This window comes from Sciurus vulgaris (assembly GCF_902686455.1).
Source record: "Sciurus vulgaris genome assembly, chromosome: 12".
NCBI classification, from domain to species: domain Eukaryota; kingdom Metazoa; phylum Chordata; class Mammalia; order Rodentia; family Sciuridae; genus Sciurus; species Sciurus vulgaris.
Genome location: NC_136473.1, coordinates 95,574,825 through 95,588,576, shown reverse-complemented (window position 1 = coordinate 95,588,576; position 13,752 = coordinate 95,574,825). Strand labels below are relative to the sequence as shown.

Below are 13,752 nucleotides of genomic sequence, written 5' to 3'. Positions count from 1 at the left end.
AGTTTTTTGTGATCACAGAATAGAATGTTAGGTAGTACGAACTTCCTGTATGGATACTACCTTTGCGGTAATTATGTTTGGATGTTACCTGTGATTCGTTAAATCGAGGCATGGAGCAACCTGGAGATGTGGCTTAAATAAACTAGGGCAATGATAAGACCAGTCTGTGTCCTTGGGTTTGAGCACAGTTGTCTTCCTCAGGGAATCACTGGAAGGGGCTGTTGGATATTGATTGTTATTAGACGGCGTTACATCTAGAGAGAAATCAGAGTATCTCTGTATCTATGGACAACAGGGCCAAGACCATCTATGTAATTGACTAAAATAGAATTCGAGAATAAAGACTTTCAAGTTTAACAGTATGAAGAATTCCTGGAACATTGTAAAAGGAACGATTTTAAAAGAAGTTGTCAGATTAGTAGTGATAGGCTCAAAAAGCAAGACTTAAGTAGAGAAAATATGTTGTTTGAAGTGGATACTGAGCTTGTCTTGGTCCCTAGTGAATCTATCTTAGCACAGTGTTTCAGTTGCCTTAGGGTGGTTTTTAAATGGCTAAATGAGGAAATGCCTTAGTGATTGCATTTTATGGGAAAATTCATCTAGGAATTTCTTTAAGGTTTCAGGATATTTGCTTCACAAATGTAGAGAGAGGGTCTTCTCCAGTCACTCCAAATTCTAGCTGTGTATGAGAATCATTTTGATACTTCTTAAACACAAAAATTCCAAGTGTGAACACCTGAATATTCTGATTGAGCAAGTTCTAGGAGTTAGATACTGATATCTTCAAACGGGAATCATATGAGTTGAAGACAAGAATTTACCAAAAATTTCTTCTTCTCTACCATCATTTAGTTTTTAAAATTTCGTACTTAACCTAAAAGACATTTAGATAGGTGTTTCATCAGATAACTATGTTAAAGTGAGGAGATATGTACAGAACCATTGATTAAATAAATATTAGACCCTTTCATTCACTAATCAGTTATAGAAGCTATTATATCTAAGACACCCACCTTTTTGAAAGTTGATTGGTATAATTGGAAACCCAATGTTAGTAAAGAGATCAAACTACATGGTTAAAAATGGTATGGTATTTTTTTGTACTTTAGATGGCATAATGTACACAGAAGCCCGTTATATCTGAATCTTGCCCTTACTGAACTAAGGAAATAAAGAAGCAAGAAGAAAGCTATTTAAGTTTAAATAGTTGCACAGAAAAACAAGTTTTTGCCTATTTTTCCATTTTTTAGCTATCCTGAAAGCCCAAACCCGAGTCTTGGATGTGACCACAACATCATTATGAAAAGGATGTCCAACTCACCCTGGCAGATTCTAAGGCATATTGTATTCATAAACCTTGAACAACAAAGACCAGTGCCAGTGGTTGATCTGGTCTAGGCTTTCCTATTGAATTTCTAAGCCAGCTGTTTCAGAAGGGTGGAAAAAAGAGAAGGGTTAGGATACTGTGGAAGTGTTCACTTAACCCTTCAAACAGCAAAAGTGGTCTGGAGTCATTTCACAAGGAATAATAAAAGAACTGGTCTGCCATCTGTGTACATTGTGGCCCCTTGAAAATATCTACCTCTTCAACTGTAGCAGTCTCAGATTTTAAGCAAACTCTAACTTGTAAGGAAGTGGTTAATGTTGGGAAGAAGGGAAGAATTGAGATCCTGTAGACCTTCTAGAGGCAATCTACCAGGCAGAGGTACCTGTAGAATCAGAAGTTAATTCATTTAAAGTCCAGCTGAATATAGCTGGAAAAGGGAAATTGTACTATAATGTAAACACAATTTGAATAATTACATTATTCTGTGAACAGTAGGGGTTGGTAACTTCCAGTAGTAGAGTGCATGTATCATTTCCTTTAAACTTTGGCTTTAAAAACATCATTTCAGAGACTAAGTTGATTTCTACTGATATTAAGTCTTTGGTTATTTTATTCACATATACCTTGCCTCATTTTGTAAAACATCTGACTCCTTGAATAGAAGTCAATGCCAATACAACAGTGTGTATATTTATTAAAAATGATGACGGCGTTCAGAAAATCAGATCTTGGTTGACCTGGATGATCCCATAGACCTTGGAATAACTATAGGAATGGATGGACAATATGTGTCCTTCGAGTATACTAAGCTGTTCTATATAGATATTTGGTGATCACACCAGGCTTGAGTTCAGAGTAACCTATTCAATTTATCTTCACCACATGGGTGGGCACAGTTATGAATCCAATTTTGTTATAAAGAATTTTGTTGTTGCATGTTTTTCATTTGGGGCCTGTCACTCTCTATTTTTTTTTTTTTTTTTTTTTGCGGTACTGGGGATCAAACTCAGGGCCTTGTGCTTGCGAGGCAAGCACTCTACCAGCTGAGCTATCTCCCCAGCCCTCTATTTTTAAATTTATCATTATTCTTAATTTTTCTGCAAGAAACAGTGTGAATCCAACAAGAAATTCTAATTTATTGTGAGGTAAGAAGAGTTTGGTACAATGGAAATTTTGTATAATAGATTTAAAAATAAAGACATTCAGGGAGAGGATAAATGTTAAATTCTAGTGCTGCTGTTGTTAATTGGAGAATATGAATCTTTTATTCAAATTCACCAATTCTTTTTTTCCTTCTCTTTAAAATAGAAGATTTGGAAACCATTAGGGGTCTTGGAGACAACAGGTTTGAACAATCAGCCAGCACAGTGCTCAGAGCAAACAGGGTCTCCATAAGTTAGTTTTTTTTTCCTCTTCCTGAAGACATAATAAGTCATAATAGCAGTCATAGCAGCATTCCTTGGAGTCCCAAGGAAACAGGAGATTAAATCCTGTGCTGCTTTGTGTTTGATTGGATGAGGTGGTGGAGAATTTATATGATTTCATTGTATTTTATTCTGTCAGTTCAGTAAACTGTACTGAGCACATGCTGGGTGTTAGCTGGACACTGAGGTTAAGAAAGATGAATAAGCAAAGTTCATTTCCTGAAGGAGATCACAATTTATTGACGGATTCAGATAAGTCAAGAAATAATCGATGTTCAGTATGAGATCTGCAATGCTAGAGATTTTGGCTCAGATGAGGGAAGCCAGTAACCGAATACAAATTGTCTACGGATGGTGATTTCCAGTATCACCACAAGTGGCCAAATGTGTGGTGGCCAAGAGGCTTCACAAGAAGTCATTTACCATAAAGACTTTATTCTTCTCTGGAAGTTTGCTTTCAGATTCATATTCTCAAAAATTCTGAGGCCTACCCTTGGTAAGTTTGGGGTTTTGTCTAGTGAACAACTTATAAAAAACAAAAAAAAGATTAGTAAGATTAGTCAGGAGAAATAGCCATTCCTAATAGCAGACAGCACATTTTTCTGCCTGTAGATAATCATAACAGAAAGTCAGGTCATCAGGTAGCTCTGCTACTATGGCATCCAAACAAAGTCAGTTCACTTACATGACTCAAATGTGTGGTGTTAACAGTCTCTGAGAGTCTGATGAAGATGCTCATTCTTGGCGACTAGAGAGTGGTCCCGAGGTCAGGCAGGGCATCCTCTCTCCTGGATTGTGCATGGAAGATCCAGTCTTTCCTTTGGGACCTCCTTTGCTCTCATTGTGGACCAGCTCCTTTCTGATTGATGTATTCTTTTCTAAAATAGGTTAGTATCTCCAATCAGATTAATCAGTTAACCAAATGTACCCCCATTCTTTACGGACCTTACAATCAGGAGTGCCTGTTTTCCTAGGAGGCCATCAGGTAATGCTCTTGATCTTTGCTGATTATGTTTTGATTTCTTTATAGGTACATGTCCACCTTGTACTCTCATCCTGATTTCCCAGAGAAAGGGCCGGAGGAGATAAATGAAGAGCTAATGAAAAATGTTAGCCACAACCCCCTTTTACTTCTCACACCACAGAAAGTTAAGAGATACGTTGAGTCCTTATGGAAGAAGAAAAGCTCTGGCCAACCTGTCACTTTCACGGACGTCTTCGGGATGTTAATAGGAGAAACACTAATTCACAATGTAAGCCACAGCTCCATCTTTGGTCTTTTTAATACGAGTAGACTGTGTATAGCATCATATTTTGAATAAAGTGAAATATGGGACATTTTATTAAAGTCACACAGCTCTACTTATTTTCTCAATGTCTACTGAGCACATTCTTCCTGACAGATAACGCTCCTATCTTTTTAAATGGTGCTTATTAACTCATCAAAAAAAAATTATTAGTTTTGAGGTGTGGGGAAGTGCCTTCAAAATCCTTTTCTCTGGAAAATTCACATTTTTATGGTCCATTCCCTCCCAGGAATGGTAATCTCTTTAGATGAGATTTTAAAAATAGAAGAAAACAAGTGGCATTTTAAAAGTAGAAGAATAAAGGTTGCCTGGAAAGAGTCAGAAGAGGAGATGGGCCACAGGAAGCAAATGCACTTGCATAGCTACAGGGGAACATTCCATGTGAAGATAAAGTAGAGGAGACAGGGGAAAGTCTGCACCAGGGGCTCCAGGGGATAAATATTTTCCAGGCTCTAAAGTTGCCAAGTTATTTTCCAGTTCAAATGGAGACATGTCCCCAGAGTTATGATTTGGGGCCGGGGTTGCGGGGGTGGGTAATGCAGATAACTGTTTTCAGAGGGCTTTCTAGAAGAGATTTCTAGAAGTAAGTAATAAGATTTATTTTTATAAAAATTTGGGTGCGTTGATCGGAAGTACAACTTTCAATAGCTTTTCTGTGTGAATGTCTGTTTATATATTTAAAGCCATTTTGTTGGTTCTTTGGACAGAGAATGAACACTACTTTGAGTAGCCTGAAGGACAAAGTCAGTGCCGCCCGATGCCCTTTGCCACTCTTTACCTGTCTCCACGTCAAACCCGACGTGTCAGAGCTGATGTTTGCAGGTACCTGTGTCCTTTCTTTGGACATCTCCTGGGTCCTGTTTTCAGTGCTTTTCTTTAGAAGATCATAAGCAACTTCAGCTTAATAATTTTCTATAACCTAAGAACACTTGAAAAAAGAAGAAAATGTTAGGCTAGGTGATGCTCTTGTAGAGAACACTGCATGAAAGTAGTTTTTAAATATCTTTTCATTTAAGAAATCATGACTGTGCTCAATATTCTGTTTGCTATCCACTTCTCAATGACAGTTGACAAGATAGTGTAGCTAGTGCTTTTAGGAAATGCATATTCTTTTACTTGCTGGTTGTATTTTCATTAATTGGGAAAATATATATTTGTCATTTAAAGTACTAGTCTGATTTTTATTATTCAGAATAAAAAGTACTAGTACTAGTTTATACCTGTGTTGGCCAATGGAAAAAATACCCTATTGTTAATACAGCTCAGGGAAAAACACGTGTTTTTTCCTGTAGCTTCACTTCTTGGGTGCTCTCTAAGTTCACAGAACTATATTTCTGGGAGCCTCGACCAGTATTAACCTGCAGTGGGCGGGCATTTCTAACTGACTGGTGGGGTTCGTTCTGTTATTAAGAAAAGCATCTAGAGAATTCTGCTTAGAAAAATCATCATGAATGGCCAATAATTTGCAGATTTATATCCAGAATTATTTTCTTACTTTTTCCTCAACTAACTACTCTGAGGCAAGAATTTTGAATAGTTTATGGGAAAAAAAAGGGCATACCTGGGATTCATTCATTAATAAACAAGTGTTTATTAGCTAAACTTTTTATTATGCTTGTAGTTCAGAAAGTACTTATCCCATGTATTATTTTATTCCATTGTTACTACAACCCAGGGAGGGAGGTATTTTTTGCTCTGCTCCACAAAATTAAAAACAAAACCTCAGAAAGACTATGTGATTCGCACATTGCCACATAGAAAGTAAGTAGCTGAGATGAAAATCGACCTTGGCAATCCTTTGTTCTTTTTCTAACACCACATTGGATTCTCTGATTACTGACCATGTAGAATGATGCTCTCCTCCCCACCGGAGAATAGTGGTCCTGTCTGTAAAACTTTTATCATCCATTTAGGAAATTTACAATAAGCAGTAAAGAACAAAGACACAAGCAAGTATAGAAGCGTTAGCATGCACTGTCATCTTAGCCATTTTATATACCTCTTATGGCATCTGTTTCCTTGTCGGTTAAATGAGGATGAGACTTTCCTGATAGTGTTTTGACAAATAAATGAGGTAAAAATTGTAAAATGCTTAAAATAGTGGCAGTCCAAATTATTTTTTTCTGTAGATAGAAACAATTTAGAGTGTTCTGGTATAGAAAGCTATACCAGAAAAGTCAGTGATTGAGATCTTAAATGACATTCTGCATATGAAAGGTAAATTTAATTATTGGGTTGTAGAGGATAGGCAAGGATTCAAAATGGGCCTTTGGTTAACATTTTTATTTCACTAATTTAATCAAATGAATGAGAAATAATCATGGCATCCTCGAAGTGAGTAGTAAATGTGAATTCTCTGAGTGTTTTCCAATTAATGACATACCTTGCTTTTAAAATACTTCCAGATTGGGTTGAGTTCAGTCCCTATGAGATTGGCATGGCTAAATATGGCACTTTTATGGCTCCTGACTTATTTGGAAGCAAATTTTTTATGGGAACAGTTGTGAAGAAATATGAAGAAAACCCCTTGCATTTCTTAATGGGTAAGCGATCAAAATCTCTCATTATTTTAGTTAGTTCTAAATCCACTTGCATTTTGAATCATTCTGTTTCTGCTTTATTTTAGGCGTTTGGGGAAGTGCCTTTTCTATACTGTTCAACAGAGTCTTGGGAGTTTCTGGTTCACAAAACAAGGGATCTACAATGGAGGAAGAATTAGGTATTATGCAAATGTGCTTACATTGACCAAAGCCGTGCTACATGGATAATTTTCATACACACACAGAACATTAAATCTTCATGAGGATTTTAATTATTCCAAATTTATCAATTATTTGGTTGAATCAACCTAAATAATTCCAAATAATCAATTGTAAGTTATATCCCAAGTATTATTTGGACATCAAGGTTGTGGAATTCATAAAGACCGTTAGGTAGTAAGAATGATCTGTACCAGGGTTTCTCGATTCCTTTTCCTCGTGATACTTCTAAACATGCTATTTTTGTTAGTGAAACATGCTATTTTTGTTAGTGAATAATACTTTTTGTAAAAAAGTCAGGTAACTTTTTAAAGATTAGATTTATCAACAGTTGAACACAGTATGACATGTAAAGAAAAAAATTCATTCATGTCACAGTTTGTCTTAATACTAAATACTAACTTAATACTTAAATACTAACTCGCTAGAATTCTGTTAGTATCTTATGAGTTGTTAAGTCACAGTAAAATGGAGGGAAAATTTTAAATCATCTCTTTAGTAAACTAGAATTAATGATTTTCTTTAAGTGTAACTCATTACTTCATAATAATTTTAAAATGATATATAGAAAACCTGGAAAATAGATAAACTTAACTGAGAACATAGAAACGTATGTTTTCTCCTCCCAACTTATTTTTTTCCTACCAGTGATTGAACCCAGGGGCACTTAACAACGGAGTCACATCCTCATCCCTTTTTTTGTGTTTTTTATTTTGTAACAGGGTCTCATGACGTTACTTAGGCCCTTGCTAATTTGTTGAGGCTGGCTTTGAATTTGTGATCCTCCTGCCTCAGTCTCCCAAGTTGCTGGGATTTCAGTTGTAGACCACCGCACCTAGCAACTGTAGTAACTTTTTCAATTATCATTCCATTTAAAGAATGCATTTATTTATGTCAAGTGTTTACTCTAGGATCCTCTTCCTCCTCCTTCCATGAAAGGAGTAGGATTTATTCAAGTGTAAAGAATGGAAACAGAACTCTTGCAGGGGCAGAGTTGTCCTGATAGCAGGTTGCCCTACTGCATTTTTTAAAAGAGGCTGTCCTTGCTTATCACAGGTAATGGATGTTGATATTATTTAGCTTTATATGCAGGACATAATATAATTGTGGCATTAGTTAGAACACCCAACTGTGCTCATAAGAAGTATTATCACTTCTGCAGAATTGATTTGAGTTGATTTTTTTTTTTTTTTTGATATTTCTATTTAGGGCACTTAAACTTCTACATGCCTGAGTATTTTCTTTAAGAGTATCATTTATTTTAGTTCTTAGTAAGAAATGGAAAAGTGATTTTATAACTTCATTAGGGGCACATACTTTCCCACAAAAAATGAAAGCAATCAAACTAACGAACAGAAAAGGCACCTAGTGCTGGTGCTGCTCCTGTCCCCTGAGCATCCTTCAGGTAACCAGCGGGAAGCGGGTGGCTCTCCTGAGCCTGCTGTGACCTGGAATCCCGGCGGCTTTCTCCTCAAGGCGGAGTGTTTGGAGAGGAAGCGACCTTGCCTGACTTATTGTAATAAACATTTTGTCCCAGATGAATGTCTTGTTTGCAACTGTAGTTTTGTGCAAGTCACTCAGTATTCTCCAAATTATGTGAGGATTTTGAAGAAGGAAGGGAGGGAGGGAGGGAGGAAAGAAGGAAGGAAAGAAGAATGGAAGGAAGGCAGGCGAACAGAAGAACTACACGTTTGGAAGCTTGCTTCCTGTACTCCTTCTCTGTTGAATAATGCAGATAAATCAAGTTTTTATTATTTTTCCCCTAAGGCAGGAAGAGAATAGGACTGAAATAACACACCAGAAGGTGGGCCAGGTAATGGCAGAAGGCCAGGGAAAAGGAAGAGGCTTATACTAAATGGCTTGAGAAGACTCCTGTCGAGAAGTCCCCCTGAGGCCAGCAGTCTGGCAGCTTGTTTATTTCTTCTGTAGCAGACAGAGCGCTTGACATTCACTGGTCCTCAGGATGCACGTTACCCTTACCTCAGATGGCGTAAGGGTTTCTAGCCCCGAAACCCCAGAGGCCGCTGAGGGTCACTGAAGCTCCTGGTGACTGGTTCCTCCCCCGCTGACTGAGGTCTGCCCGTTAGAGGGATGCTCGGGGTGGTCTGTCTTCCTGTGTGTTTTCTCCCTTCTGAAGAAAGACCTTGTGGTAAATTGGGCCACAGTCTAGTAACTCTCAATGAAATTGCTTACTTTGTCAAGGAGTTTTGTGAACAATTTATGTTTTTGAAAACATAGAGCTATGTATTATAGTACAGAGACACAAAATGTGGAAGTTCAGAGTATTTAGCTATTCATGCCATGAACACTTCTTTAGAACAAAGCCAATGTTTTGGTGGACCTTTTTCTTAAACCGGAGCATCAAGTATGACCTAAGTAAGCAAACAAAGGAACAATGGTGACAACAGTGACAATTAAAGGAAATGTACCAGGAAGGAAAATACAGGTGACATCAGACACACCGCCAGTGCAGGTGGCATGTGGAGATCCTTCTTAATATGCCCCCTTCTTTATACGACAGGATGACTTCATATCACACTCATGAAATGCCATGAATTATAATATAAGCTTGTGAACATTTTATTTTATTGAATTTTATATTTACAAATCATTCTAGTAAAAGTAAAATCTAGACCTTTCCATCGCACACTCAGTCATCTGGGCAGAGACCACTCCTGTGATTCCGACAAACATGCAGCAGTGTATGGGGAAAGCAGATGCCTGTATTTCTTGGAGCTGAAAATCTCAACAGTAGTTCTGTCAATACAATTTGTAAATGGGGAACTAATTTCTTAAGATTAAAAAGCATTTATTTACTAACAGAAGCGGGGAGGGGAGTTACTACCAAGACTGGTTTTATATTAATGTTTAAAGGAAATTTGATTTTTTTTCATAAATGGTGATTATGAGAATGATCATCAGACTCTATTGAAAAAATGATAGTTATTTTGCTAGGTTTTACTAAATTTGTGTTAAAGATTTATAGTTGCTAGTTTTAGTTTTTAATAGCTGGTCTTTTAGTCAGTTTTGAAGGAAGTTCAAATAATAATTATTATTATTATTTTACCTCCTGATGAAGTTCATTTATTCATTCAGTGAAAATGCATGGAGCACAAACCAGTTCTAGGCCCTGGGATGAGGGCTGCAGAAATGAGCTGGGGGGCCTCATTTCCATCCTCCCGGAGCTTAGGGTTGTTGGCTAAGGAGATCTCTGCCCAAAACTGAGGAAGAAAGAAACTCACATCTTTTCCAAGATTTTAACTTTCATAACATGATCACAAACTGAGTCAACGAAAATGACACCCAAGTTCTTATTGCAAGAGTGGACGGAGCAGATCGGCTCACTAACCTGAAGGGATCACAAACAGGTCAAGTTTAGAAACCAAACTTTAACCAATTTCTTTGCTCTTCAGTGGTTTTCCTTTCCACTACTTCAGACAAATTTTTTTTTCCCAAATAAGGAAGCACAAATTCTTTTTTTTTTTTTTTTTTTTTTTTTTTTGTGGTGCTGGGGATCAAACCCAGGACCTTGTGCTTGCAAGGCAAGCACTTTATCAACTGAGCCCTAGCCCGGAAGCACAAATTCTTGACATCAAAAGTGCTTGGCCTATACCCAAACGACTTAAAATCAGCATACTACAGAGATACAGCCACATCAATGTTCATAGCTGCTCAATTCACCATAGCCAGATTGTGGAACCAACCTAGATGCCCTTCAGTTGATGAATGGATAAAGAAACTGTGGCATATATATATATATACAATGGAATATTACTCTGCCATGAAGAATGATAAAATTATGGCATTTGCAGGCAAATGGATGAAATTGGAGGATATCATGCTAAGTGAGATAAGCCAATCTCAAAAAACTAAAGGACAAATGATCTCACTGATAAGTGGATGAGGACATATAATGGGGGTAGGAGGGGTTAGCATTAGGGTTAAGGTTAGGTTTAGGGTTAGGGATAAGGAGGGTGGTAAGAATGGAGGAAGGAAGGACTGTATAGAGAGAAAAGAGGGGTGGAAGGGGTGGGGGGAAGAGAAAAATAACAGAATGAATCAAACAGCATTGCCCTATGTAAATTTATGATTTTTAATAAAAAAAATGGAAAAAAAATCTGAATCAACTAGTGAAAAAAAAAAGTGCATTTCAGGGCTGTGGAGATAGCTCAGTTGGTAGAGTGCTTGCCTTGCAAGCCCAAGGCCCTGTGTTTGATCCCCAGCACTGCACACACACACAAAAAAAAGTGCATGTCATTTTAATAGATTATTTTCAGTATTAGTAAAAATCAGATGATAATATGTATTAGTAGCTTTTAATCATTCTGTGGAGACTCTTTTCTAGCCCTTCCCAGCAGATTTTGATTTTATCCATCTACATGAACACCATTTAAAGAAAGATAAAATCAAGTTGTTATTATTATCGACATCAAGATGAACAAACAAAAATTCTCCCTTGAAAGTTAGGAATGGATAAATTTAACCTAATTTAATTTTCGTGTTCTGGGAGATTTGATTTTTCAGTGAGAATTTGAAAACACGAGTCAATCTAATAAATCTAGATTAGTAATTGGTCTAAATTTATGCATAGATCTTTGAGACCTTGTTCTGTGCTTTTGCTCAGTTTACTTCTTTATAATAACTATGCATGTTAATTTTGATCCCTGAGATGATGCTTCAATTGTTTTGTTTTCTTTCCACAGAAAATATCACAGCAAAGCATATTGTGAGTAACGACAGCTCGGATAGCGATGACGAATCACAAGAACCCAAAGGTAAGGGAGTTGAATGTGTCCCTGGCAGAGATCCCGAGAAGAGGACACGGAACCTCTGTCCGATTGTCCTCTTAAGCTACTGGCAGTGGAAGCTGTGGAGTTTGAGGAGTGTCATTTCCTCTTGAGAGGATCAAACATCGCATCCTTCCTAGAACAGGCAGCAGATAGATATCGCCTCCTTTCTTTTTGATACCTCAAAACCATTTCATTTGAACAAATCTGAAGTGGTAGAAATCCTGAATTCTGTTTTGAGTCTGATTAGGGAGCTGTGCTTCTCAGCATGGATAACTTAGGAAAAGTTTTAGATGGCTTAAACATTACAATTTTACCTTGTGATAAAATTTTAGTAAGTAACATTGAAAAATTGTACTCTTATTTCATTCTCAAGCCATGGCCAACACCGTCCCTCTTAGGAAAGAATCTGTGATGAAATGGGACAAGATTATCAAGAATTTGTCGCACACAGGGCTTGGCAGTATCCATGAGTCCTTTACCATTTTGCCAAAGTAAAGACTTTAAAAGACTTTTGCCAAAGAGAAGACTTTTTAGCAACTGGATGATCCTGTCCCATTATATTTTGCATGTGACCATCTAAATTTTAGAAGATATTAAATGCTTTCTTGTCCAAATCTTAATGAATTCTCCCGAGTGTGGTGTGTTTATTGGAATAACCAGTTTTATCCTTGCTTAATTATCACTAATATTGAAATTTTCTTTTCATATTGAGGCTATTACTTCCTCAGAAGATGAGTCTGTACAAATTAGAGAAAAGGTACCTTCTCCAGAGTGTGCAGAGGCATAGGGCCAGGGTGTAGCTAGTGTGGGATGGCTTGTGAACACTAAGAAAGAGATGTCCTTTCCTGGCAAAGTTTTGACCAGGCCCTAGGCTTGGATAGTAGAGTGAAGCTAGGTTTCAGTCCTGACTTGCCCCTTGTCCTGCCACTTTAAGCAGCTAGCTAGTGATTTGCCTGTCATTAGGCAAGAACCCTGGTCTTGAAGGAATGAGCCTTTCCCTAGCTCATTCCTTTAAAATTTTTAGTTTTATTTATCTTTAGTTGTTGAAGGCTTTTATTTTGAATTTCCTTTGAACGAAGGACACTAGATAGTGCAAAGGGAATAGACATGATATGCCTAGTATTAGTCATGTGTGGATCTAGGGACACATGAGTAGACATAATATTAGTTTGTCAGTTATTAAGTGAACTACTGTAGATGGCCATCAGCACATTTGATCATCTCTGCAGTTCTAGCTGGTTCTTAAGACTGACAAGTTCGAGAACTCTTTGAACACAGTGTTAGTAGTAGTGGAGATTGGAGGATGATATTTAGGATGTCTTTTGAGGTTCTCTTATAACTCTGTATATTCCTTTATTGCTTTAAATGACTGTGGATGTTAACATGTCTTTTCAACTCCCTTTCCTCTAAGTGATGGTGAGCACTAATCGCACTACTGTCTAATGTCATGTTTGCCATTTCCAGCATGGCACATAGTTGAGATCATCCAGGTGTAACCTTTTCAGATTGGCCTCTTTCACATTGTCTGTCTTATCACATTCAGGTTCCTCTGTGTCTTTTCATGGGCTCGTTAGCTCATTTCTTTTCAGTGCTGAGTAATATTCCATTGTCTGGATGTGTCAGTTTATTTATCCATCTACCCACTGAAGGATATCTTGATTGCCTCTAAGTTTTGGAATTATGATAAGACCACTATAAACCTCTATGTTCAGGGTTTCTTCTGAATATAAAATTTTCAAGTCACTTGGGTAAATCCAAGGAGCATGATTGTGGGAACACAGAGTAAGTATGTATTTAGTTTTCTAAGAAACCGCCCAACTGTCTTCTATGTCTGTACCATTTTGCATTTTTGCCATGGATGCATGAGAGTTCTTGTGACTCTGCTCCATGCCTGCGTTGTTGCTGTCGGTGTTTTGGATATGGGCCTTTCTGATAGGCGAGTAGTGGTGTCTCGCTGTGTTAATTTGCATTTCCCTGATGTCTTGTAATGTGCAGCAGCTTTTCATGTGCTTGCTCACCATCTGTGTATCTTCTTGGGGAAGATCGTTGGTCTATTTTTAAAAATCAGGTTGTTTTCTTAGTGTTGAGTTTTAAGAGTTCTTTGTATATTTTGAATAATAGTCCTTTACCAGGTATAAATTTTTT

The 13,752-nt window shown here is 37.4% G+C and overlaps 1 protein-coding gene across 2 annotated transcripts in view; it reads left to right on the top strand.

Annotated features, from left to right (window-relative positions):
• The window catches only part of LOC306642179 (cytosolic phospholipase A2), a 106,120-nt gene that overhangs the window by 57,829 nt on the left and 34,539 nt on the right, over positions 1–13,752 (top strand). For both annotated transcript variants that reach the window (XM_079107740.1, XM_079107741.1), the window contains 5 exons: positions 3,782–4,004; positions 4,766–4,880; positions 6,464–6,601; positions 6,685–6,777; positions 11,521–11,592. In XM_079107740.1, coding sequence (XP_078963866.1) covers positions 3,782–4,004; positions 4,766–4,880; positions 6,464–6,601; positions 6,685–6,777; positions 11,521–11,592 — 641 coding nt within the window. The remainder of the gene's footprint in view (positions 1–3,781; positions 4,005–4,765; positions 4,881–6,463; positions 6,602–6,684; positions 6,778–11,520; positions 11,593–13,752) is intronic.